This window comes from Chelonia mydas, chromosome 3, assembly GCF_015237465.2.
Source record: "Chelonia mydas isolate rCheMyd1 chromosome 3, rCheMyd1.pri.v2, whole genome shotgun sequence".
NCBI classification, from domain to species: Eukaryota; Metazoa; Chordata; order Testudines; family Cheloniidae; genus Chelonia; species Chelonia mydas.
This window is the reverse complement of record NC_057851.1, coordinates 126935985-126961722: the sequence shown is the minus strand read 5'-3', so window position 1 is coordinate 126961722 and position 25738 is coordinate 126935985. Positions and strand designations below refer to the sequence as shown.

Here is a 25738-nt window from a genome sequence, read left to right as displayed (position 1 = left end):
AATGGTTAAAGGAAAGTGCTACTGATAAGTCTACTCAGAACACAATCTTAAATATGCAACAGACTTGACATTTGTACTAAGCCCCCTTTACACTACCAGAGTGGTGCAAAAGGCCCTTAGCGTAAAAGAGAATCAGACCCACTGACTGTGGAAAGTGAGACCGTGACCACTTTGAATCAGGAGGAGGGTTGAGTTGTTGTGTTAGCAAAATGTGTTGCCGTGGAGTGTAAAGTAGAGATTCCCCTTATGGTTGGTAGGAGCAATTTTCCCCTTCTTGAGGGACTTTGCAGTACATGGTGGAAAAAGCATAGTTAAACGTCTACACCCTAATTTAACCCATTTGATAGGCATCCGTTTAGGCAAAATGGATCTAAAAGACTTCCTTGGCTCAGCTGACTTTATAAGGGTAGCAGAGTGAAGAAATTTATACTAGCTACATAACTACTAAGGATTGCTAAGAACTGAAAGTGGTATAAAACTTAGTTTACACACTTTTTGATGTGACTTACGCACTAAAAAAATCATTCTTGAAAAATACTCTTGAAAGAAACAAAAGAATAATTTGATATTATACATTGCCAATATAGCAGCAATATAGGATTCATTGTATTGTACTGTGTTGCTGATCTAATATGAACCCCAGTCCCCCAAAATGGATCCACGAGAAGACTCCCACACCACCATGGAGAAGTTTTAAAGATAGGAGCCATAAACGGCAGTTTTGAGTTATATGGTCTCTGACAGAATTTCACTGAAAAGCATGTCTACTTCATTATCATTCGTTTTGATGCTTTTTAAACTTAAAAAACAATTTTATAAAGTTACTTGCTGTGAAAGGTCCAGCACTGGCAGTTCTAGAAACCACATTCTCTAGGTATCCACAGAACAGATACAATGCTGCACAGGTACCAGCAGTGCAAGCTTCTCTACACTGCTTTGCCGATGTATGACAGGAAGGGAGAGTGCTATTCAGTATCTGCCACATTAAATCTTGTATGCAGTGTTGCTCCAGTGGTGTTTATCCCAGGATATTAGCGAGACAAGATGGGTGAGGTAATATCTTTTATTGGACCAAGTTCTGTTGGTGAGAGAGGCAAACTTTAGAGCTTACTCTGATCTCTTCAGCAGACCTGAAGAACAGCTCTGTGTAAGCTTGAAAGCTTGTCCCTCTCACCAACAGAAGTTAGTCCAATAAAAGATATTACCTCACCCACCTTGTCGCATTAAATCTTGGTCTTTCTGCTGAGCACCCCAACAAAAGAGCCAATGAGTGTTAACTGTGCTGTGTGGGTTTTGTGATGTGAACAGCTGAGAAGCTGGATTAAGATCAAACACATTTTACGTAGGCCATCAGTAGGGCCCTACCAAATTAACAGCTGTGAAAAAAGTGTCATGGACCATGAAATCAGACCTCCCCCATGAAATCTAACTATTGGAGGAGAGAGGAAGGGAAGGGGGAGGAGTGGCAGTGTCTGAGCCAAGGGGTCCTACCACGCCTGGGGCTCCAGCTGCTAGTCCCATTCAGACTGAGGAAGGACAGGACTTTCTCTTCCGCTGCCCAGCTGTTGCTGGGGGGAGAGCAGATCCACCTCCAGGTACCTCCCCGGCTGCAGGAAGCTCCAGGGCTAGGCAGCAACCCGAGAGCTTCCTGCAGCCTCTGGCAAACTTCTGCGGTGGAGGCTAGTCTGATCTCCCCCACTCCTCCTGAGAACAGCCATGCAGGGGAAGAGCAAGTCCTGTCCCTCCTCAGCCCAGCCCGGACTACCAGCTAGGAGCTCCTCGCTGGGGCACTCCCAGCAGCATGGGGAAGATCAGACCCACCTCCAGCTCCAGGAACCTTCTGCAGCTGCAGGAAGCTCTGGGGCTGCTGCCTGCAGAGCCCAGCTCTGAAGGCAGCGCAGAAGTGAGGGTAGCAATCCCACAACCCCCTCACGACCCTCTTTTGGGTTGGGACCCCCACGGTTACAATACTGTGAAACTTCAGATGTAAGCATCTGAAAACGTGAGATTGACTAATTTTCAAATCTTATGGCCATGAAATTAACTGCAATGGATGCGAATTCGGTAGGGCCCTAGCCATCAGTAACAATGTTCAGTCACTACCAACCTGGGTTGGATTTGAAAAAATGCTCATCCATTTCAATTTGATCACATATAGCTAGCTTCCTCAGAAATAAAAAAGAAGTATCTTCACATAACACAAATATTTTCAAGGTACTGAAACTACAGATATACTCCAAAAAAGGAAAACAGCAGGATTAACCATCCAGAGATCCAACAATGGTAGGAAAAGTGGTGGTTATGGCCAGGAACAGAAACCTCTTCTGGTAACCATAAGCAATGTACTTTTTATATAGATATTTATGTAGTTAGGACCAAATTCTGCCTTTAGATACACTTGCCCAATTCCCACGGAAGTCAAAGGCACTTGAGAACTACAGATGTAAACTGCACAAGGTTTCTCTTTAATCAGATTTATTTGTACAGAAAAATAGACAAATCAGAAACTCCTAGGTCTGTACAGATTCACTTGAGAAAGCAAATTCCAAAGTCAAGTGTGACATTAAGGGCTAGATTTTTAAAAGGTATTTGGGCATCTAGAGGTTTAGATAGGTACTGACTATCTCTACCTATGCACCTCTTTAGGCACCTAAGTACCTTTAAAAGCATGGCCCTAAACCCTGAACTTGTGCGAAAAATTGCACATTAAGATTTTGATTTTACCTGGGATGATGAACTGCCAGCAGCAGGCCTTGAAATGCCAAAACAATTTGCCTTCAACTGAATATGAAAAACGTAATCACATTCAGTGATAATCATTGCTTTCTAAGCAGAAAGAAAATAACAGTGAGATTAACTAGCATCATCTGTAGTCAGTGTGGTTTGAAAGCTTGTTTCTCATTAACAGAAGTTGGTCCAATAAAAGATACTTCCTCGCCCACCTTGTCTTTCTAATATCCTGGAACCAAAAGACGCTACAACCACACTTCATACATTCAAATCAATAAATGCTCAGACAGTTGTGGAACGGAATCAAGACCATTACATCACATCTTTGAGGATATTTGTTCCAAAAACGTGATCCAGTTGATCAGACTTCTGTCACATGACCTGGCTCTGAGTTCCTTAGAACAGATGGGTTTCAGAGTAACAGCCGTGTTAGTCTGTATTCGCAAAAAGAAAAGGAGGACTTGTGGCACCTTAGAGACTTGGGAGACAGGCCAGTCCTTGCCTACAGACAGCCCCCCAACCTGAAGCAAATACTCACCAACAATCACATACCACACAACAGAACCACTAACCCAGGAACCTATCCTTGCAACAAAGCCCGTTGCCAACTGTGCCCACATATCTATTCAGGGGACACCATCACAGGGCCTAATAACATCAGCCACACTATCAGAGGCTCGTTCACCTGCACATCCACCAATGTGATATATGCCATCATGTGCCAGCAATGCCCCTCTGACATGTACATTGGTCAAACTGGACAGTCTCTACGTAAAAGAATAAATGGACACAAATCAGATGTCAAGAATTATAACACTCATAAACCAGTCGGAGAACACTTCAATCTCTCTGGTCACGCAATCACAGACATGAAGGTCGCTATCTTACAACAAAAAACTTCAAATCCAGACTCCAGCGAGAAACTGCTGAATTGGAATTCATTTGCAAATTGGATACTATTAATTTAGGCTTAAATAGAGACTGGGAGTGGCTAAGTCATTATGCAAGGTAGCCTATTTCCCCTTGTTTTTTCCTACCCACCCCCCACCCCCAGACGTTCTGGTTAAACTTGTATTTATGCTGGAAATGGCCCACCTTGATTGTCATGCACATTGTGGGGAGAGTGGTCAGTTTGGATGAGCTATTGCCAGCAGGAGAGTGAGTTTCTGTGTGTGTTTGGGGGGGCGGGGGTGAGAAAACCTGGATTTGTGCTGGAAATGGCCCACCTTGATTATCATGCACATTGTAGGGAGAGTGGTCACTTTGGATAAGCTATTACCAGCAGGAGAGTGAGTTTGTGTGTGTGTGTTTTTGTTTTGTTTTGTTTGGGGGGGGGGGATGAGGGGGGTGGGTGAGAAAACCTGTATTTGTGCTGGAAATGTCCCACCTTGATTTTCATGCACGTTGTAAGGAGAGTGGTCACTTTGGATAGGCTATTACCAGCAGGAGAGTGAGTTTGTGTGTGTGGTTTTTGGAGGGGGGTGAGGGGGTGAGAGAACCTGGATTTGTGCAGGAAATGGCCCACCTTGATTATCATACACATTGTGAAGAGAGTGGTCACTGGAGAGTGAGTTTGTGGGGGGGGGGGCGGAGGGTGAGAAAACCTGGATTTGTGCTGGAAATGGCCCAACTTGATGATCACTTTAGATAAGCTATTACCAGCAGGAGAGTGGGGTGGGAGGAGGTATTGTTTCATGGTGTCTGTGTGTATATAATGTCTTCTGCAGCTTCCACAGTATGCATCCGATGAAGTGAGCTGTAGCTCACGAAAGCTCATGCTCAAATAAATTGGTTAGTCTCTAAGGTGCCACAAGTACTCCTTTTCTTTTTAGAACAGACGAAAGAGCTTCATGTTCCAGAGGCTGAACTGGAGACTCTGAGTTTTCCCTAGTAATCTATTATGAAGCCTTGTGTTTCAAGGATTTCATGATAAAAAATAGCAAGCATTTCAGCCATTTTCTATTGTTTAAAATGAATAAATGCAGCTTGTTATGTCCCAATATTCCTACATGTCACCAGCATAAGCGTTAGTTAAGCGACACCATCAGGCTAAGTTGACAAATACATGCCGATGCTCCCACAAAGCTGTACTTACCATAGTCACTGCATATATTTAAGTGTTCTTCAGAATATGACACAAATTTTCAAAAGTGACTAGTGGTCATGGGTGCCTCCATTTTTGGGTGCCCAGCCTGAGATACCTTAAAGGATTTTCAGGAAGAGGGTGCTTGGCACTTTTCTGATATTCAGGCCCTTTAATATATCTCAGAGTAGGTGCCCAAAAATGTAAGCCACCCAAAATCACCAGTCACTTTTGAAAGCTGGACCTATACTCTATTTTCCTTGTGAACCTTTCTCTTATACTGTACATTTCTGTTTGTGACACAGGGATTCTCTGAACATTTGTGTCCTATAAAACCCCATGACAAATAGTTTCATCACAACAAATAATGTAAAATGTTATATAATGTTCTAGTGCACATAAAAAGATGGGGCCAGATCCTGGGCTGCATTAGGGCAACTTTGCACCATTCTACTGGCACAAAACTACCCTGAAGCTAACTTATCCAACCACTGCGGGGATTCTCCCTACATAGGCAGTTTCCTCAGGTGACACAGAGCCACTGCAGTGGCTCCCGTGCTCTCTCTCCTCTCTGCAGTTGGTGCAGAAGGCATGGCTAGAGGAAAGGGAGTGTAACCAGGGTGTCCCTTTATCTTGACAAGCACTATCTACCATAATGGTTCCATGACTGGTAATGAGCACCATATAAACCTTTGTAGAACAGAAAAGGAGTACTTGTGGCACCTTAGAGACTAACAAATTTATTTGAGCATAAGCTTTCGTGAGCTACAATGGCTCGTGGGCTGTTGTCACTTATTCCGGGAGAAGATCCCAGTGCAGATCTACTGCATGACCAAAGGCGCTCAAAGGTAGATTAAAGCCATTCCTCTTCCTCAGCTGCATCAAACACTCCTTGGAACAGCCATGGATTTGGTTCATAGTATTTAAGTGCCATATACTATCTTCAATCTTCAGACACAACTGCTGTTAGCCATCAATGCGAACTGTGTGTGGATCAGTGGCAGCATGTGGTCTTCAGTGAGGGCTGGCTGAGGGAAACCCAACTCCTAATGACATTCAGTGCTAGTGGGGTTGGGTGCCTAACTCCTTTAGGTTCCTTTAAACATTTCAGCCATAACTATACATGTATATTTAATTTGGACTCTTTTCATCACTGGTTCAATGCCAGTTGAAGGCAATGGCCTCCATCTGCCACAGATTCCCTCTGTCCTTCCATGTCAAGTGCCCATGAACCAGGAAAGTATCATGAAGGAGGGAGACTCCTTGTATCTTTCTCCCCATTCCCTGAGCACTTGAGAGCTACAAGCAGAAGTACTCCTCGTTCTTTCTGCTGATACAGACTAACACGTCTACCACTCTGAAACCTGACACTTAGACTGATTTCAGTGCCTTTCACATGTGGCCTTTTAGTGCCACCTTCAGGTTAACCCGAGATTTGCTCTGTGTGCATTCTTCTGAGCACCAGTCCTTCCCTTAGTCCCATTGCATTCCAAGACTAGCAGGAAGCCATGGAGTCTGAAGTAGATGCAGGTCCAAACAAAATCAGATCTGAACTTCAGATTCAATTTCAACTTTGTATCCTTGTAATGGGCAGAAGCAAAACATCCAGATCTGACCAACCCCAAACTTGTGGGATTTTAAATCCATATCCAAATTGGTACTTTCCCAATATTCAAGATATTTAGCTTTGGAATATTATAGAGAAAGGTTCCAGCTGCAATCTTACATCTGAATCCAGATCCAGGGTTTGACTCTGAGGTTTTGATTCAGGCCCATCTCCATTCATACACTCACATTTCTGGTATACTGGTTAGTTGAAATTTGTTGTCATTGTAAATGACTATGGGTAAAATTTCTAAATGGACCTCATGTCTAACCTCTCATTTTGTGTCTGCAATTTTGCACCCATAATCAACTGCAGGCATAAAATTATGGTGAGGTTAACTGTGGGTATAAATGATAGGATTCAAATGTCTGTTGATCTCATGTACTGGCACAAACTGATATTTCCATGTTTACCTGCTATCTCATTTGAGCCTGCATTTACTAGCAGGTGCAACTGGCTGCAGGCACAAAATCAGAGGGCATTTTTTTAATGGGCTCATTTTTAGTGGGCCTATAATTTCTCATTATCCCATTCAAGTTAGATGCTGGTGAGGTTAGTTCTATGCAACTTTATTTGATGGTTACTAAAAAATAGTGGCTTGTATTAAGATACATTAGCCTACATTTTCAAACAGTAGAGCTGTCAACTATGTACTTCCCAGTTTATGTGGATCTTTTTTCTTGATTTGTAAGTTTTACTTCCTGTTCTTATTTCATCTTAAAAGCAAAACTACTCAAATACCCCAATCCCAACCCAACTCACCCTTTTCTTCATTCTTAGACTCATAGACTTTAAGTTCAGAAGGGACCATCGTGATCTAGTCTGACCTCCTGCACATTGCAGGCCACAGAACCTCATCCACCCACTCCTGTATTAGACACACAATCTCTGGCTGAGTTACTGAAGTCCTCAAATCATGATTTAAAGATTTGAAGATACACAGAACTCACCATTTACACTAGTTTAAACCTGCAAGTGACCTATGCCCCACGCTGCAGGGGAAGGCGAAAAACCCCTAGGGTCTCCACCAATCTGACCCAGGAGAAAATTCCTTCCCAATCTCAAATATGGCGATCAGACCCTGCACATGTGGGCAGGACCCATCAGGCAGATACCTGGGAAAGAATTCTCTGTAGTAACTCAGAGCCCTCCCGTCTCTTTGCCTTCATCAAAACCACCTCCACCTATCCTCTTTCTGTTCAATAATAAAATAATAATATTCAGCACTTTATAGAGAGTTTTACATTTTTAATCACTTTATTACCATAAACACGTTAAGTAATCTTTTGGGGCCATTAGTTGCTACTATTTCTCTACCAATCATTAATCTCTGCGTTGTCACACTCTCCTAGCAAGCTATCCATAATTAAAGAATCAAAGACAAGAAAGGTCAAATGTGACTAATTGCTATTTTAATGAAGATGCCACTGCTGTATCTCTGTGCTCTGATCCTGGTGTAAAACCACGTATCTCTGACCAAGTGAATTTGTTTTCCTTGTTTGATGGACATTGTAACCTTTTTCTTTTTTGGGGAAAAAAAAGAAATCAATAGGATCTATACTGAGGGATTCACTGACCCTGGCCCCTTTACCCAACATTGCCCTCATGCTGGAGTACAGTTGGCTCATGTGAAGATCTGGTCCATGGCACACAGACAAGCAGACCTCTGTGAGAGCTTCTTGCCTCCTGCCCCAGCCCCTGCACAGCAGAACCACACCAGGGGACTTCTTAAACGTTGCATTTTAGACTCTCTTAAATGGTGTGTATCATGGCTAAGGCTACATTTTAGTCACGGGTATTTTTAGTAAATGTCACGGACAGGTTGCAGTCAGTAAACAAAAATTTATGGCCTGAGACCTGCCCATGACTTTTACTAAAAATACCCTCAACTAAAACTTGGGGGGGGGGGCACGGCGGGAGAAGGGGGTCTTCCCGAGGGCACCATGGGTGCTGGGAGAGGGCAGCTTGGGTGCTGGGGAGGGCGGGCAGTGGCACACGGCCCGGGACCCCTGCTGGTGCTGGGGGGGGGGAGGGGGAGGAGAAGGTTGGCAGGGCTGGCAGGCTCTTTATTTGGCTCTGCACCATCCCCCCCAGCAGAGTTTGGGTGTGGGTGGCGGCAGGGGATTGGGACATGGGATGGGGTGAAGCAGGCTCTCAGTGGTGCTTACCTCGGGGGCTCCCCGGAAGCGGTGACATATCCCCTTGCTCAGCTCCTAGGCGAAGACATGGCCAGGCAACTCTACACGCTACCTCCGCCTAGACCACTGGCTTCAAAGCTCCTATTGGCCGGGAACAGCGGCCAACGGGAGCTGTGAGGGTGGTGCCTGCAGGCGGAGGCAGTGCGGAGAGCTGCCTAGCCATGCCTCCACCTAGGAGCAGAGTGAGGGGCATGTCGCCGCCTCTGGGGAGCCCCCGGGGAAAGCACCGCTGCATGGGGAGGTGGTGGGGAGAGGTGTGCAAAGCTTCTTATGTACCCTTATAAATACAGTACAACTTCTAATAACATTGGGGATATTCAATAAGTTTGAATAATTGAGGTTTTTAGGTAATCAAGGGAGTTTTCAATTTAATTAAATGTTGTCATGGGATATGACCCTATTTTGGATAACAGAGATTATCAGATAATTAATGTTTGGCTAATCAGAGTTGCACCCTATTAAGAATCGGCTTCATTTCTTTATATATGTAAATTGTTTAAATCTCAGCACAAAAACATTATAATTTTTCTTGATTGTCATGCACAGTGTGGGGAGAGTGGTCAGTTTGGATGAGCTATTGCCAGCAGGAGAGTGAGTTTGTGTGTGTGGGGCGGGGGGTGTGAGAAAACCTGGATTTGTGCTGGAAATGGCCCACCTTGATTATCATGCACATTGTAGGGGGAGTGGTCACTTCGGATGAGCTATTACCAGCAGGAGAGTGAGTTTGTGTGTGTATGGGGGTGGGGGAGTGAGAAAACCTGGATTTGTGCTGGAAATGGCCCACTTTGATTTTCATACAGGTTGTAAGGAGAGTGGTCACTTTGGATAGGCTATTACCAGCAGGAGAGTGAGTTTGTGTGTGTGGTTTTTGGAGGGGGGTGAGAGAACCTGGATTTGTGCAGGAAATGGCCCACCTTGATTATCATACACATTGTGAAGACAGTGGTCACTTTGGATGGGCTATTACCAGCAAGAGAGTGAGTTTGTGGGGGGGGGGGGGGGGCGGAGAAGGTGAGAAAACCTGGATTTGTGCTGGAAATGGCCCAACTTGATGATCACTTTAGATAAGCTATTACCAGCAGGAGAGTGGGGTGGGAGGAGGTATTGTTTCATGGTGTCTGTGTATATAATGTCTTCTGCAATTTCCACAGTATGCATCCGATGAAGTGAGCTGTAGCTCACGAAAGCTCATGCTCAAATAAATTGGTTAGTCTCTAAGGTGCCACAAGTCCTCCTTTCCTTTTTGCGAATACAGACTAACATGGCTGTTACTCTGAAACCTATAATTTTTCTAAAGCTCATTAAATGCCCTGATTAAAATACCACTGGCCTCTACAAAATGGCGAATTAGGGGGAATTTTCTTAACCAAATTACCTTAGGGGTAACTACCCCACTCTTCACATATTCAAAACTTCCACAGATTCCAGGATCAGGCCTTTATTACTAACTGCCCAACAAAGCAAAATGTACTGACTGGTATCATGTACACCCACAAAAATTATTTGAATCAGTATTGAATAATTATCTATTTCTAAGCACAATTTTAAAATTCTACCTTTTCTCTCTTTTGGAAAAGCCCTACAAAATTTTAAAAATATGAAAACAGTAAGATTCTATGGAAATGTAATAGATTTCTACAGAAGTTGCTCTAAAAATATGGATCCCTTCCATAGGTGGTTTTTAAATTATCTTATACAAACCAAGAATACAATTGTCTATTGCACTGTATATAATTTTTTAAAAATATCTTTAGAAAAGTTATCACTTCCTATTAAACTATATAGGATTATTATAAGATTAAGTTCTATGGGTCTTTTTCAGAAGGATTACCTCATACATTACTACTATCTTTCAGCCATTATTGAAAACTCCTTTCTAAAGCACACTTTTCTAATTTGAACATTTGAGTTATTATTCATGTCCCTCTCCACTGTTGCCTATCCATGGCAACCTCCTTTTCCATCTAGCCCTGAAGCACATTCTTCAGATGGTTAGACAAAGGGATCACACAATTTATCAACCACCAGGGGACACTACTGACAATGGAAAGAGGATACTAATGTTGACTCCTGTGTGTGTACGTGTGTGTGTATATATATCTATATATATTTAACTTACTATTTCAGGTTTCAGAGTAACAGCCGTGTTAGTCTGTATTCGTAAAAAGAAAAGGAGTACTTGTGGCACCTTAGAGACTAACCAGTTTATTTGAGCATGAGCTTTCGTGAGCTACAGCTCACTTCATCGGATGCATAGCATATCGTGGAAACTGCAGAAGTTTCCACGATATGCTATGCATCCGATGAAGTGAGCTGTAGCTCACGAAAGCTCATGCTCAAATAAACTGGTTAGTCTCTAAGGTGCCACAAGTACTCTTTAACTTACTATTGTTACAAGTAACATTTAAGATTACAATACCTGAATGGAAATGGAGGAAAAATTTATTTGACTCCCCCCACCCCCCCGTTTGTTTACTTTGTGCATTTTAAGTGTGTGTAATCAGGTTTCACTGTTTTACCCTATATAATCAGGTAGCTATTCAGTCAGTTTCTCTATTGCTTATGTGTTTTAAAGAGGTGTTTTAAAATGACAAAAAATAGGTTTCCTACCTGAAACTACTAAGGTACTGAAATTTACCAAATTTCAAGCAGATGGTGCCTCTTTAAAACCCTTATTATCAATATTTATGAATGCACCAAATAATAACTCAGCATAATAATATTATGTTAAAACCATCACAGCCCACTGAAACAATGTTTTAAAAACAAAAGGTACTGACTTACAGAATCTAGACCTTATTAGTTGATTCATAAAAATGACATAATATATCAGAGTATGGCAAAAAGCCATGTAAATAAATAAACCAGACAGGTTTCAGACCTATTTAAATTTATTAATAAAGTTTCAGTTTGCAACTTTGACAAAACATCATTTCTGAATACCACTGAAGTCAATGGGGCTGTTAGATGCAGATGTTCACCAGTCTGGAGCTTGTTGAAGGACTAGGGCCCTAGACCATAGACAGGTGGTGTCAGCTTCCATCTTTCCCTGGAGGTGTTCAACCCCTGCTCAGCCCCAGACCCTGCCCCCACTCCACCCCTTCCCCCAAACCCCCACCCCTGCCCTGCCAAGGGTGACCATATTTCCCAAAGGGAAAATGGGACATCCCTAGTCACTCACCCAAGCCGCCGGCCCCCCTCCCCACAAGGCTGTTGCCAGTCACTGGAACCCTGACAGCCCCCCGCATGCTGGAACGCTGCCAATCCCCCAGCCCTGCCTCCCCCACCGAGTGGGACTGGCATTTCCACTCACCTCCCCGCCTCACATGCCTCTGCACTGCACCCCACTTTTTTGACAAAAGTGGGCATTTGTCCCATTTGCTCTTGCCAACTGATCAAGTTGGCAAGAGGAAATGGGACAAATGCCCACTTGTGCCAAAAAAGTCGGGACAGCCGGAACAGGACTTAAAAAAGGGACTGTCCTGGCCAAAATGGGATGTATGGTCACCCTAGCCCTGCCTCTTCCTGCCCCTGCTCTACCCCAGGCCCTGCCCTCACCCCACCCCTTCCCCCAATCTCCCACCCACTCACACCCCTCCTCTGCCCCCTCCCCCGAGCATGTCCTATCCCTGCTCCTCCCCCAGCGCCTCCTGCATCCCATGGAACAGCTGATCCATGGTGGGCGGGAGGCTCTGGGAGGGAGGGGGAGCAGCTGATCAGTGGGGCCATCGGCAGACACAAGGCACTGGCGGGGTGGGGGGAGCTTGGCTGCAGGTGGGTGCTAAGCACCTGCTAATTTTTTTTCCATGGGTGCTCCAGGGCTGGAGCACCCATGGAGTAGGTGCCTACGAGACCATGTCTATTACTACGATTACTTGGCTTTACATTGATACCTCTTCCCTCATTTCCAAGAGGCTACTGGACAGCCAACAGATAGTAATAACTTTTATTCATTACTGAGTAGTGCTGAATTTGAGCCAGCCACCTAGAAGTGAAAGGCAAGAACATCTGTAACCAACCTCTGAGCCATCCTGTCTCCTGCATTTATGTTAATTATGATATAAATTTTTGTAGACTTTGGAAGCTGCAATATAATATATAGGTGACCTATAAATACATTAAAAAATAAAATGTTGTAGTTTAGGAACACAGGAATTGCCATACTGGATAAGACTAAAGGTTCATCTTGTCTCTGACAACGGCCATTACCAGATGCTTCAGAGCAAAGTGTAAGAACCCCATAATAGGCAAGTATGGAATAATCTGCCTCCCACAGAGGTCTCCCCTGATCTTTAATAGTTTGGGAATGGCTTAATCCCTGAAGCACAAGATTTAATATCCCTTCCAACATTTTTGTTGTACATTAAAACAGTTTGTAAACATGTAGTAAGATTTTTACCATTTAAATGTCCTGAATTAGATTATTCCATAATTTGACCTTTCCATCAGAGGTCATCAACCTTTCTTATGGGATTTTAGCCATTCATCCAAATAGTGGTTTGAGGTACAAACTTTAAATTTGCTCCTGCACACTTGTGTCTGATTTCTGGGGAGGTTGGGGTGGAGACTGATTATCAAGGATCATCAAGAACTCACAAATCTAACCATTTACAAAAATCATCACAATCCCCTAGGCGTGGGGGCCATGTTTAATATAAGACCTTTGATGTGGAGACATGAATGTCCTTTGAGGTCAGCAGCTCTATTAATCAGACAACCTTGAGAAACTCATTTTAAGTGAAAAAAGAAAAGGAGGACTTGTGGCACCTTAGAGACTAACAAATTTATTTGAGCATAAGTTTTCGTGAGCTAAAACCCACTTCATCGGACGCATGCAGTGGAAAATACTGTAGGGAGATTTTATATACACAGAGAACATGAAACAATGGGTGTTACCATACACACTGTAACGAGAGTGATCAGGTAAGGTGAGCTATTACAAGCAGAAGAGAAAAAAAACCCTTTTTGTAGTGATAATCAAGGTGGGCCGTTTCCAGCAGTTGACAAAAATGTGTGAGGAACAGTAGGGGGGGAATAAACATGGGGAAACAGTTTTACTTTGTGTCATGACCCATCCATGCCCAGTCTTTATTCAAATCTAATTTAATGGTGTCCAGTTTGCAAATTAATTCCAATTCAGCAGTCTCTCCTGGGAGTCTGTTTTTGAAGTTTTTTTTGTTGTAATATTGTGACATTTAGGTCTGTAATCAAGTGACCAGAGAGACTGAAGTGTTCTCCAACTGGTTTTTGAATGTTATAATTCTTGAGGTCTGATTTGAGTCCATTTATTCTTTTACCACAAGTCCTCCTTTTCTTTTTGCAGATACAGACTGCGGGCGGAAGAGTCCCCTCTATCGCGCACCAAGGCTGAGGGAATGACACCACTCACGTGCCTCCCACACCGTTACTGGCCCTCCCCCAGCCGCGCCCTGCCCCTCCCTCTCGCCCTCCGTCAACTGCCCCTTGCGCGGGCAGCCACGCCCACGTCCCCGGCTCAACTCGCCCAGGGTCTCCTCCCAACGGCCTCCGCGACTCGTTCTCAAGCCACGCACGTGCGCTCTGTTTTGGTGAGAGCCGTTGGGGGTGGGGAAGAGGGCGGAGAAGGGCAGACAATGCGCATGTGTGGAGGAGAGACCACGCCCCGAGAGGTGGGGGGGGTGAAGAGCTGCGTGCGCACGCATGCGCAGACGTGGCAGTGCGTGCCCGTTCCGAGCCAGTTGCTGCTGCTGAGGAAGCTTCTCGGGTTGGGGGGTTTGTAGCGGCGGCCGCTGTTGGGACTCGCCCCCCCGCCCCCCCCCGGCCATTTGTACCTGGCGTCCTGAGGCGCCCCCAGGCCCTCGCTCAGCACCAGCCGAAGGCGCGACGCTTCCAAAATGTCGCAGACAGCAATGTCCGAGACCTATGGTAGGAGCCGGGCCGGGGCCGGCGGGGCGCGGCGCTGCCCGGGCGGCTCTGCGCTTGCGGGGCCCCGGAGGGTTCGCTCCCTGCTCTCCCGTGCGAGGTGCCGGGCTCCCTTGCGGCCGGCCCGCGGGCCATGCCCGCGCCCTGTGCGGCGTTCGGCCCGGTAGGGGGCGGGGCACGCTGAGCTCCCGGGGGGCAGGGGCAGGGGATGTCAGCGGCTGCCGGTGCTGCGGGATGGGTCTGGGAGCACAGGTGGTTATGCGGGAGCTCGGGTGGCTCCGGGGCCATCGACTCCCCGGCCCCAGAGTGTGGGATGCAGTAGGAGCAGTTTCCTCTCTGGGCGCAGCGCTGCGCGGGTGCCTCGGTGCATTATCATCCCGGGGAGGGGGGGGGGAGATTTGCATCCTTCTGAATTAGCAAAAGTTGGCCACAGCTGGAAACAGAACAGGAAATTTGATGGACTCATGGCCTGACCCAGTTTGGCAGATCCTTGAGGTCCTGGACTGCAGCGGGCTTTTAGCTCCTATCCTTCAGCCAGACTTTTTCTCTTACGTTTGTGAAACAAGCAAACACTAAAATACATTACCTGTGTTGTCAGCTTCCTGGATTTCACCGTGGTCCTTCCCTTTGGTGCTCAGTACAAGCAGCCTACAATTAGAATGCCTAGTTTAATACGTTTTTTCAGTGTTGAGAACTGGTGACTTATTTGACTTGTTGGTGAAATTCAGGCCTTGAATCTTAAGTAGACACTTAATACTGTTGTATTTTAAAGGGATTCAGAAGGATCATCAGAGATCCATTGTTTTAGCAGGAGGTGATTGTTACTTTTGTGGCAGTGCTCAGAGGTTCTAATTAGGATTAGAGTCTTGTGCTAGATCATGTCTTTCTATAAGTTTGTACGGAGCCTATGTCCAAAATGCTTAAAATCAAAGATAAAATATGTAAGTATAGAAAACCATCGGAGGGAATGGGGAAAGAGGACAAGAAAACAGTGATATCTTATCTATGTAAGCACGTTACAGGACAAAGTTAAGGCAATCAAAGGGCCTGTGTGCCCAGCATGGCCATCTTGTTGCCGCTTGGTCTGGCTTACCGCTGTAGCTGAGGGTTGTAGTGCTCTCCTCCTGTCCTAGAGAGGGGAAAGGGCAGTTCATAGTCGTATTGAGCGCATCCTCAACTTAACAGGACATCATTGTAAGGGTAAGTACAATAACACATTTACTTGAGGTTCCTTCTCCTGCATTGGACTTGCCTGTGCTTGATTGCAGTGGAGTCTCAAACAGGTCCTGGCTCATGGCATAGCTGGATCAGAGGTGAAAGTAAGCCGCTACGCCCCGGTATGGCGTACCGATAAGAGCCGGTGCGCCGTACCAGGACCAGCTTTCCCAGAGGGCAATTTAAAGCCCTGGGGTAGCGGCGGCGGGGCTGCTGCAGGGATTTAAAGGGCCCCAAAGCGCCACTGCTGCTACCCCGCCGGGGCCCTTTAAATCCCGGCTTGAGCCCTGCTGCCCGAGCCCTGGGGTAGCGGTGGCGGGGCTCTTGCAGGGATTTAAAGGGCCCTGGAGCTCCAGCTGCCGCTATTGCCCTGGGGCCCTTTAAATCCCTGTCTGAGCCCTGCTGCCCAAGCCCCGGGGTAGCGGCAGTGGCGGGGCTCTGGCGGGGATTTAAAGGGCCCCAGAGCTCCAGCCGCTGCTAGTGCCCCAGGGCCCTTTAAAACCCCGCCGGGGCCCTGCTGCCTGAGCCCTGGGGTAGCAGCGGCGGGGCTCTGGCAAGGATTTAAAGGGCCCCAGAGCTCCAGCAGCTGCTACTGCCCCGGAGCCCTTTAAATCCCTGATGGAGCCCGGCCACCACTACCCCAGGGCTCGGGCAGCAGGGCTTAGGCAGGGATTTAAAGGGCTCGGGGCTCCGGTAGCTGCTACCACAGCGGAGCCCCAGGCCCTTTAAAGCTCTGCCAGAGCCCCGGGGTAGTGGTGGCAGCCGGGAGCTTCCAGGGCTCTTCGGTGATTTAAAGGGCCTGGGGCTCCGCTGCAGTAGCGGCAGCTGGAGCCCTGGGCCCTTTAAATCGCCTCCGAGCCCCAGGGCTCCCAGCTGCCTCTGCAGCTGGTAGCTCAGGGGTGATTTAAAGGGCCGTGGGCTCCCAGCCGCCACTACCATGCTGGCCAGTTTTGTGACTAATGATGGTATTTCTTGTCATCTGAAACTCTCTATGGTGCATGCCATATAGTTACTTTTTTTCTGAAGATTTGTTTTTAAACCACCTTCTCTGTGTTATGAGGATCTTAACTACAACCAAAGATTAACATTTCTAAACTCTTCTTTTAGCCATAGCAGCAAATTTTTGTGTAATGTCTGAGTGACCTTCTTCTTTCAGTTGCACTGTCCAGAAAGAATGACAGAATTTAAGACAGAAGCTCCTCTAGGATGACAGCTGAATGGAATGTTGGAACTAAGGTTTCTTTGTCAGTTGTGAAGAAAGAGAAAACAAACCACAAAATGAAGTGACTTGCAAAGTGTTTTTGCTTCCAATTCTGCTCTGGGAAGAGATGACTGAAAAGACATTCAGGCAATTCAGCAGCAGTAGAAGCACTAAATGTGAATTGCTTTCAGTGCTCTAATACTACATGGAGTGAGCATATAGAAATCAATTTTGTTCCTCACTGAGTTTGAATAAAGACTAGTGTATGCTGAAATTATAGCTGGACCAAGGGGATGCGTTAAAACCCATTTTCGTAGGGTAGACAGGACTAAAACCATGTTTCTGAATCATGTTAAAGCTTTGGCTGTGTCAGCGCAGTTCAAGGACAGTTCAAAACAGTTAAATCCTGTCTAAATTACAGAATGGAATGGAGTCGTAACGGTCTTCTGACACGATTGTACCTGGAGTGTAGCATGGATCTTTGTGAGAGGAGTTTGCCAAAACAGCAGAGTGAAAAGTACTCACTCTTCTCTTTTTACCTGTTGCATAATGTATGGACAAAGGGCATGTGGTGAAATTAAGTCTGTGCACTTTGTGTAAAAAATATTTCCATTTAATAATGTGTTTTCAACTTGGGCAACTCATCCAAAAGACGTTATTGTTGCATTTTTACTCCACAGATATGCTCCTAGTGTATACTCTGAAACATATCTATGTTTGTCACTGACAAAAAGTTTGTTTTTGTTCATACTTACTGTAAGATGAAAAGAGCTATGTGGAAATAAGATGGATTCTATGCTGGTGTTCTCAACATATGTTCTAGTAGCAAAATCTTCAATAAAGAGATGTGTGTGTATATATACTTCAGTTTACACCTTAACCTCACTGTTGCAGCTCATTTGAATCAGTGTTTGCTAAACTGGCAGTTCAAAAAAAAATGTAAAAAATTAAATTGTAAACTAAATTTGATCTGGAGTCAACTGTTTAGATGACAAAAAGTTTGAGGCATGGACTGTCTCTTATTGTGATTATACTGCACAAAGGGACCCTAATCCTGATTTGGCCCTCTGTGCTAGTATGATACAAATAATAAGAGACAACCCTGGAATACCAAAATGCCATTTTCACTTTTCAGAGTAGAATTTGAAGGGATACCATCATCTTCAAACTTTCAGACGCATTTTTTAAGTACAACTGTTAGAGTAATTGTAGAGGTTATTTGTAACTGAAAAAGGTTAAAGAGGAAAATCTTTCATATTTTTTTTTAGTTTACCCTGTGCATTTGATAGCACTTAGTGTATATAGTCAGGTTTCAGAGGGGTAGCTGTGTTAGTCTGTATCAGTAAAAACAAGGAGGAGTCCTTGTGGCCCCTTAGAGACTAACAGATTTATTTGTATTTGTTTTTGTATAGTCAGTTTCACTGTGTCTGATGTGGCTCTTTCACACAATGTGGTGGGGGGGATTTAACACCCCCCGCCCCTTTTCTTTTAACTACAAAATCTGACAAGGAGCCTTAGCTAAGTGTATTACCTAAGACTACTTGATTTCAAATTGGGTTTAAAGTCACTGATATACGTTAAATCTGGGAGACTGTATTGAACCAAACTGATCACAATGAAGATACAATGTTCTTTTGAAAAGCTTGTGTTAATTCTTAAGTGGGGGAAAAATCTGAATTTAAAAACTTTGTCAGATATCTACAAAGCTGTCAGCTGATGCCGTCTTGGGACACTGCGGGATTTTATGATAAATGTCACAGTTTAACGCAGGCAGTAGTCTTGGAGGCTTTCCAGATGGCCCAGAGAATGAAACCTTCTGAAAAGCATGCATTTTGGTAATACAGAAGTTGGGAGAAGAGCTGTAGGCCGAATAAAGGCGCCTAGGAACCAGTGATATACACTGTGTGAAGCCCTACCTTTCAGTCCACTGGGGAAGACGCTATCCAGAATGCCCATCAACTAGAACAAAAAACCCTCCTGTGTAACTGTAAAGGAAGCAAGAATAGCTGGATGGAGGAGTGAAGTTTAATTGGGAGAAGAATTTGGGAACAGAATGTAGTGAGGAAGAGTGATCCTATACCTGTGAGTAAGTCAAACATCTCAAATTAGCAGAAAATATAATGCTTTGATATAATTCTAACATCATGTGTGGCACCAGAAAGGCAAAACACAACCATAAGAGTAAAACAGTGACAGTGTACGCTGTCATTGTAGAGATGAATACATTCTGGAGGAAAGTTTTTTACAGACATAAGAGGGATGGGAACATCCGAGCTTCAGTCTTCTGTTCTGTCTTCCCATTTACTCTTCAACAGCAGGATTTTATAAACACTGAGAAATTTATTTGTGGTGGTTTTGCTATTCCTATAAAATGTTTAATGATGCACTGTAACAAAGAATCATTCCCATCTGAAACAGAATGGACTAATTATTTGAATGCATGAATGCTCCTGGAGAAAAATAACCGATAAATGAAGAGCACACCCCAGACTTCTAATGAAGTATGGTTTCCTTGCTTTGACATGTTAGCCATGGCCTGATTTTTCGAAGTTAATATTTATGTAACCCATTTGACCAGTGACCATTGACTGCTTGATAGAATTAATCTTCACTTTCTGGTGAAATCCCAGTCTTCATACTTCAATTTCATGCTTATGTTGTGTTCTCTGGAAGCTAGCGGTATTTAAAGGAGAAAACAAATAACGGTGATTAAAAGAAAACTGATTTGCTTGGAACAAAATAGGTCTTGTAAAATTTTGTAACTTTCAGGGTGGATTGATTTAAATCCCTGAGTTTTAATCATGATTTAAATTGGCAAGTAGGAAACCTTGATTTATACTTTATTTTAATCTTGTTTTGTATTTAGTTATTTTCCTAAAGAGAGATTAATTCTCATTGGTAACAATTAAAACGTGTTAATTTTCAATTAAATATAACCTTTACACTAAATTTGCTGCTTTTTTTCCTAATCAGAAGGATGTACTAATCTATACACTTTAAAGCAATTGTTTAGCTTAATTTACTTAATTTTTTCTTATGAAGAAAATGTCAAATGCATTTCTTCTTTACTAGATTTTTACTTGTGATTTGTGTTGAGCTCTATTTGGGTGGAAACTACACTTTCAGAATTCTGGTTTTGTGCATTTTATGTTGGTTAAACTACCTTAAATGTGCTGGATACTTTTTTATGTATCAAAACATGTTGTGAATTTAAAGCTAACTGATTGATTAACCAAAGTGACTATTACCAGTAGTTTAGTGAGTTGGACTAGTTGTTTCTTGTTACTTTGTCCTTCAAGATTTTCAAACTAGTAGATATCTTTTCGCACCTAGTTTTTAATCATAGATTGGAAGAGAGAACCAAGCTTTATGCTTTTTCAACTTCAAATCTGTTTTTTACCTTTGAAATAACTAGTCATGGAACTGAACAGTTGAATAAACGGAAATGACAAAAATACTGTCTTGGTACTTGCAGAAGAGGCTAGTTGTCAAAAGCTGACAGCATTTTAGCAGACTCTGTCCTGGTATTTAGCTGGTGCCTTCCACCAGACCAGTGGTTTGACTTTTTAAAAAAAACTTGGTAACAAACATGTACTGATTAATATCTTTTATTAACATAGATGATTTTAATAGGTTATAGTAAATTTAGGTCTCAACACAGGTCATAATTAGGCTTACTTTTAAAAATAAACTTAAGTTCAATTTTTTTAAAAAATATTAATTCAATCCACCCTGAATTAACATGCCAAATTTAATCTTTATTGCCATGTATTGGGAAATTAATAAATTTTCTCATATCAATATCAGACTTAAATGTTGGGGGAAAAAATCTTTCCTTTCCTTGTCATAAGCAAACAGTGGAAGTAGTTCCATAAGGGAAGGGTGAAGCAGGTGTGGGCAGAGCACAAATACTGAACATATAAATGAGCCAAATATAAAGAATTATTCAGTTAACTTCTATTTCTGAATCACTTTTCATGGCACAGAAGAAGTGGCTTAATTTTTAAGGGAGATGTGAAGGCAGTGATCCTGGAATATATAACTTTTTTTTTTTAAGCCTGTACATATTTTCTGTATCTGAAACAAGTTTTTCTATATATTACAGTAGAATATGGAGTTAAGTGATTAATACACATACCCTTTTAATTTGTTTTCATTAATCCAAGCATAACAGCACAACTCAAGGGTTTTGCACATGGATTGATGATACAAATGCATGACCACGCTAACTATCTGCAGAACATCAAGCTAAAGGGTGACAAGAGTTTCTGGAGGTGGTAGTGCTCAGTAATGTGTGTTGGGTTTTTTTGTTTTGGTTTTTTTTTTTTTAAGTGAAGTATGTCCGTTTAAAAACTGAGTTTCTTAATTTATCTTTGTAGTAGGTGTTATAATACTAAACTTATTTATTCCATACAAATGGCTTATGTATCTTGAATCCAACAGTTTATTGATTTGTAATATGGTTATGCCACAGTTTTTTTCCCTGAACTCGAACAACCACTTTGTGTATCAGTATATCTTGAATGGTGTTTTGATTTTGTTCAGCATCATGGTGAATTTTTTTTAGTTGTTGATACTACAGATAGCAATGCTTCATTTTCTCTTGTCTGTCTTAAAGAGTAACAGCCGTGTTAGTCTGTATTCGCAAAAAGAAAAGGAGGACTTGTGGCACCTTAGAGACTAACCAATTTATTTGAGCATGAGCTTTCGTGAGCTACAGCTCACTTCATCGGATGCATACTGTGGAAATTGCAGAAGACATTATATACACAGACACCATGAAACAATACCTCCTCCCACCCCACTCTCCTGCTGGTAATAGCTTATCTAAAGTGATCATCAAGTTGGGCCATTTCCAGCACAAATCCAGGTTTTCTCACCCTCCGCCCTCCCACAAACAAACTCACTCTCTTGCTGGTAATAGCCCATCCAAAGTGACCACTGTCTTCACAATGCGTATGATAATCAAGGTGGGCCATTTCCTGGATTTCTGCAGGAAATGGCCCACCTTGATTATCATACGCATTGTGAAGACAGTGGTCACTTTGGATGGGCTATTACCAGCAAGAGAGTGAGTTTGTTTGTGGGAGGGCGGAGGGTGAGAAAACCTGGATTTGTGCTGGAAATGGCCCAACTTGATGATCACTTTAGATAAGCTATTACCAGCAGGAGAGTGGGGTGGGAGGAGGTATTGTTTCATGGTATCTGTGTATATAATGTCTTCTGCGATTTCCACAGTATGCATCCGATGAAGTGAGCTGTAGCTCACGAAAGCTCATGCTCAAATAAATTGGTTAGTCTCTAAGGTGCCACAAGTCCTCCTTTTCTTTTTGTCTGTCTTAAGGTTGACTTTTTCTGTGTTCTCTTGATGTAAGAACTGTTACATGAAGCAGATCAGTTTTCATGTGTTTAAAATAAATCACCTCTTATACTCTTAACAGCCAAGAGGCATAGAAATGGTATTACTTCTAAGTAATATCACTTCTACATTTTATGATCGGAATCAATTCCTAGGACTTTCAGTATGACTTTCATTTTGACTTTACAGAAACATCTTCATGTACAAGAACTGTGTTGTAATGTCTGAGCAACTTGAAATAACTTTCAAATAGTGTTTAGGGCTCTCATTGTGAAAAGTGGGGATACTGTGAAAAACATCTTTAAAGACCACCTATCTTACTATGCCTTTGTTTTTTTTCTTTAAATTGCCCTTTTAATCCAACTTCTCTGCTTTTTAGTTATCTGTCCCTATAGCGCCATAAACGTAGTGCTGTAACTCTTTTAACTCCTTTATTGCTACCTTATTCCTTATCTTTATGGCCATTTTCCTAAGTTTCCTATCTATTCCTCCTCTTTAGAATAACAGCTAGTGGCAGCTGGCTGACTGAAGACTTGTTTTCTCCTTACCCTTATTTACTTGGTCTGTTGACAAGGCAAAAAGCAGATATTAAAACAGCAGTAAATGTCTCATAGTTGGCTCTCTTCACTTTCATATTTGCACATAGGTCTTCTTTTGTTTTCATTCTTCAGATTTCCTGTTTAAATTCTTGGTTATTGGAAATGCTGGAACTGGCAAGTCCTGTTTGCTTCATCAGTTTATTGAGAAGAAATGTAAGTATTTATGTCTGTGTATAGTGACGTGTCTGATGTTTCACCATACAGTAGTTTTAAAGCTCTATCCACACTGACATCCATTTTTTGCTAGCCACAACATTGTTTAAAAGTATTCTGTACTAACAACATTTCTTTAACCAGTGTAGACAGGGATTTCATCTGGGAACTGTGTTCAAAACCATGTTCTAAAACTGTGCTGTTTTAGAGGGAGATGATCAATACTATGATGCTCAGTAATAATTCTTGTTCACATTGTCCAGGTAAACCATACTAGGGCATGCTAGTAGTGAGTGTTTAAGCAAAGTAAACTAGCATGTTTCTGATGCCAGAGTGGGCTGGGCCAACACGTGTGAGAGTACACCTTTATCTATTTTGTACTTGTTTATATTTGGCAAAAAACTGCTTTAATACAGAGTTGACGTTGCTTGGTGACATGTCGTTCCTTTGCAGAACATTGAGTCGATCTAAACTGAGACTTCAGAAAACCAGCAAATGCAGAGTTAAGGTTGCCCATGCAACTTTAACTCTTCTTCTCTCTTTCAGCAGTGCTCCCATACACCCCCTTAACACACACACCTTCATTCTGCAAACTCCACAGTTGCAGAGCTCTTCACTTCCTTTTACAGCCCATTCTCTCTCACCCACAGGATTTCATCTAACAGTATTAGAGAACAAAAAAGAACAGGTTGCCTATACCCTCTTCAAGCAATGACTCATTATTCACGTTGACTATTGGCATTATAAGATTCAGGGAGTTCCAGCTCCTGGCGTATACTCTCACACTTAGCCAACTCCTCAGAAAAAAGAGCATACACGTTGCAGGAGCTTGGGGTGCACTGGCAGAGCTGGGGGGTGCTATGCCTTCTTCACTTAAGCCTCTAACCTCTCTCACCTCCCCTGCCAACCATCTCCATTTTTCCCCCTCCCTTCATTGCAGCCACAAACCCTCCTTCCTTCCTGGGAAGCCTTCACACATCTAACTTTTTGTTCCCCTCCAAAATGAAAGTGCCACCCCCGACTGTCAGGTCTTGTCTATGCTTAAAATGCTGCAGCAGCACAGCTGCAGCACTTCAGTGAAGGCGCTTCCTACACCAATGGCGTAGGTAATCCACCTCCCTGAGAGGCAGTAGCTAAGTCAACAGGAGAAGTGCTTCTGTCGACAGTGCTTTCTACATTTGGAGTAGGTCAGTATAAACTTGCATCATTCAGGGGTGTGGATTTTATATACCTGTTTTTCCTTTTACACACCCTTGAGCAACGTAGTTATACCAACATAAGTTGCTACTGTAGACCAAGGGCATGTCTACACTACAAAATTAAGTCAATTTATGTCAGCATACAGCCACTGCAGTAATTGCATCATTTGGGTGTCTACACTTTGCTCCTTGTGTCAGCAGGCACGTCCTCACCAGGAGCGCTTGTACTGTCAGTAAAACAACAAGAAGTCCAGTGGCTCCTTAAAGACTGGCAGATTTATTTGGGCATAAGCTCTCGTGGGTAAAAAACCCACTTCTTCAGATGCATGGAGTGAAAATTACAGATATAGGCATAAATATATATTTGCCCTTCTCTTCATATGCCACTATATATTTATGCCTGTATCTGTAATTTTCACTCCATGCATCTGAAGTGGGTTTTTTACCCATGAAAGCTTATGCCCAAATAAATCTGCCAGTCTTTAAGGTGCCATCGGACTCCTTGTTGTTTTTGTGGATACAGACTAACATGGCTACTCTGATACTTCATACTGTCGGTGTGGGGTATTGTGGGATGGCTTCTCAAAGCCAGTAACAGTCCATGTAAGCAATTCAGTGTCTAACTTGGCACTGTGTCAACCTAACTACATCAGCACTGACTCTGTGCCTCTCATGGAGGTTGAGTTATTAAGTCGACACGGTGGGGGGCAGATATGTTGGTGGGAACGAAATTTTAATGTAGACACTTACATAGTTAGGTCAGTGCAAGGCGGCTTATGTCAACCTAACTCTGTAGTGTAGACCCAGACCCAAGCCTCAAATTGCAGCAACCTTCCGTCACTAAGTTCAAAACTCCTTTTGTCTGAAGTGGGGGGTTATGATTGTTAATTGAATGGTGAGTTCACAGCCACCAAGAGGTATGTCTGTGATTCATCCCTTCGTAGTACCTCTCAGTTTAACAGTGCAAGGCAGCAGAATAAACCATTTTGTGGAGTGCTATAACTTGGGAACCCCTTGGTCAAATGACCGCAAATTTGGATCACTAACACTATTGTGCCCCGACTAGGCACACCAAATTTCAGAGTAATCTGTTTTATTTTTAGAGTACTTATAAGAGACTAGTTTAAAACATATGGATGACAGCAATGGAAACTCTAGCTGTTTTACTGTATTGGCACATGCGCACTATAAAAAATGTTTTTTCTTAAATACTATTGTCACTAAATGCACTACCTTTGACTCACATCACATCAACAGTTTGATCTGTAGCTCTGGGCACAAAAAAAACAAACACCACCCACCTAAAACAATGTTTAAGAAATGGCTCTTTTGGGGGTGGAGGCTTCTATTTCTGGAACTCTGAGCTGAAATGACTCCAAATTTGTGTCATTAATCCTACCTGCTGATGAAAGAGAAATCAGACTAAGACTGCTGATTTTAGAAAACTTAGAAAGGTCCACCTTTAAACAGATGTCATGATTCAACCTTTAACTA

General features: G+C 43.2%; 1 protein-coding gene across 1 annotated transcript in view; it reads left to right on the top strand.

Annotated features, from left to right (window-relative positions):
• Positions 1-14214: 14214 nt before the first annotated feature.
• Positions 14215-25738, top strand: part of RAB4A (RAB4A, member RAS oncogene family) — a 32629-nt gene continuing 21105 nt past the window's right edge. The window contains exons 1-2 of the mRNA XM_037895236.2: positions 14215-14521; positions 22965-23045. Coding sequence (XP_037751164.1) covers positions 14491-14521; positions 22965-23045 — 112 coding nt within the window. The 5' untranslated portion in view covers positions 14215-14490. The remainder of the gene's footprint in view (positions 14522-22964; positions 23046-25738) is intronic.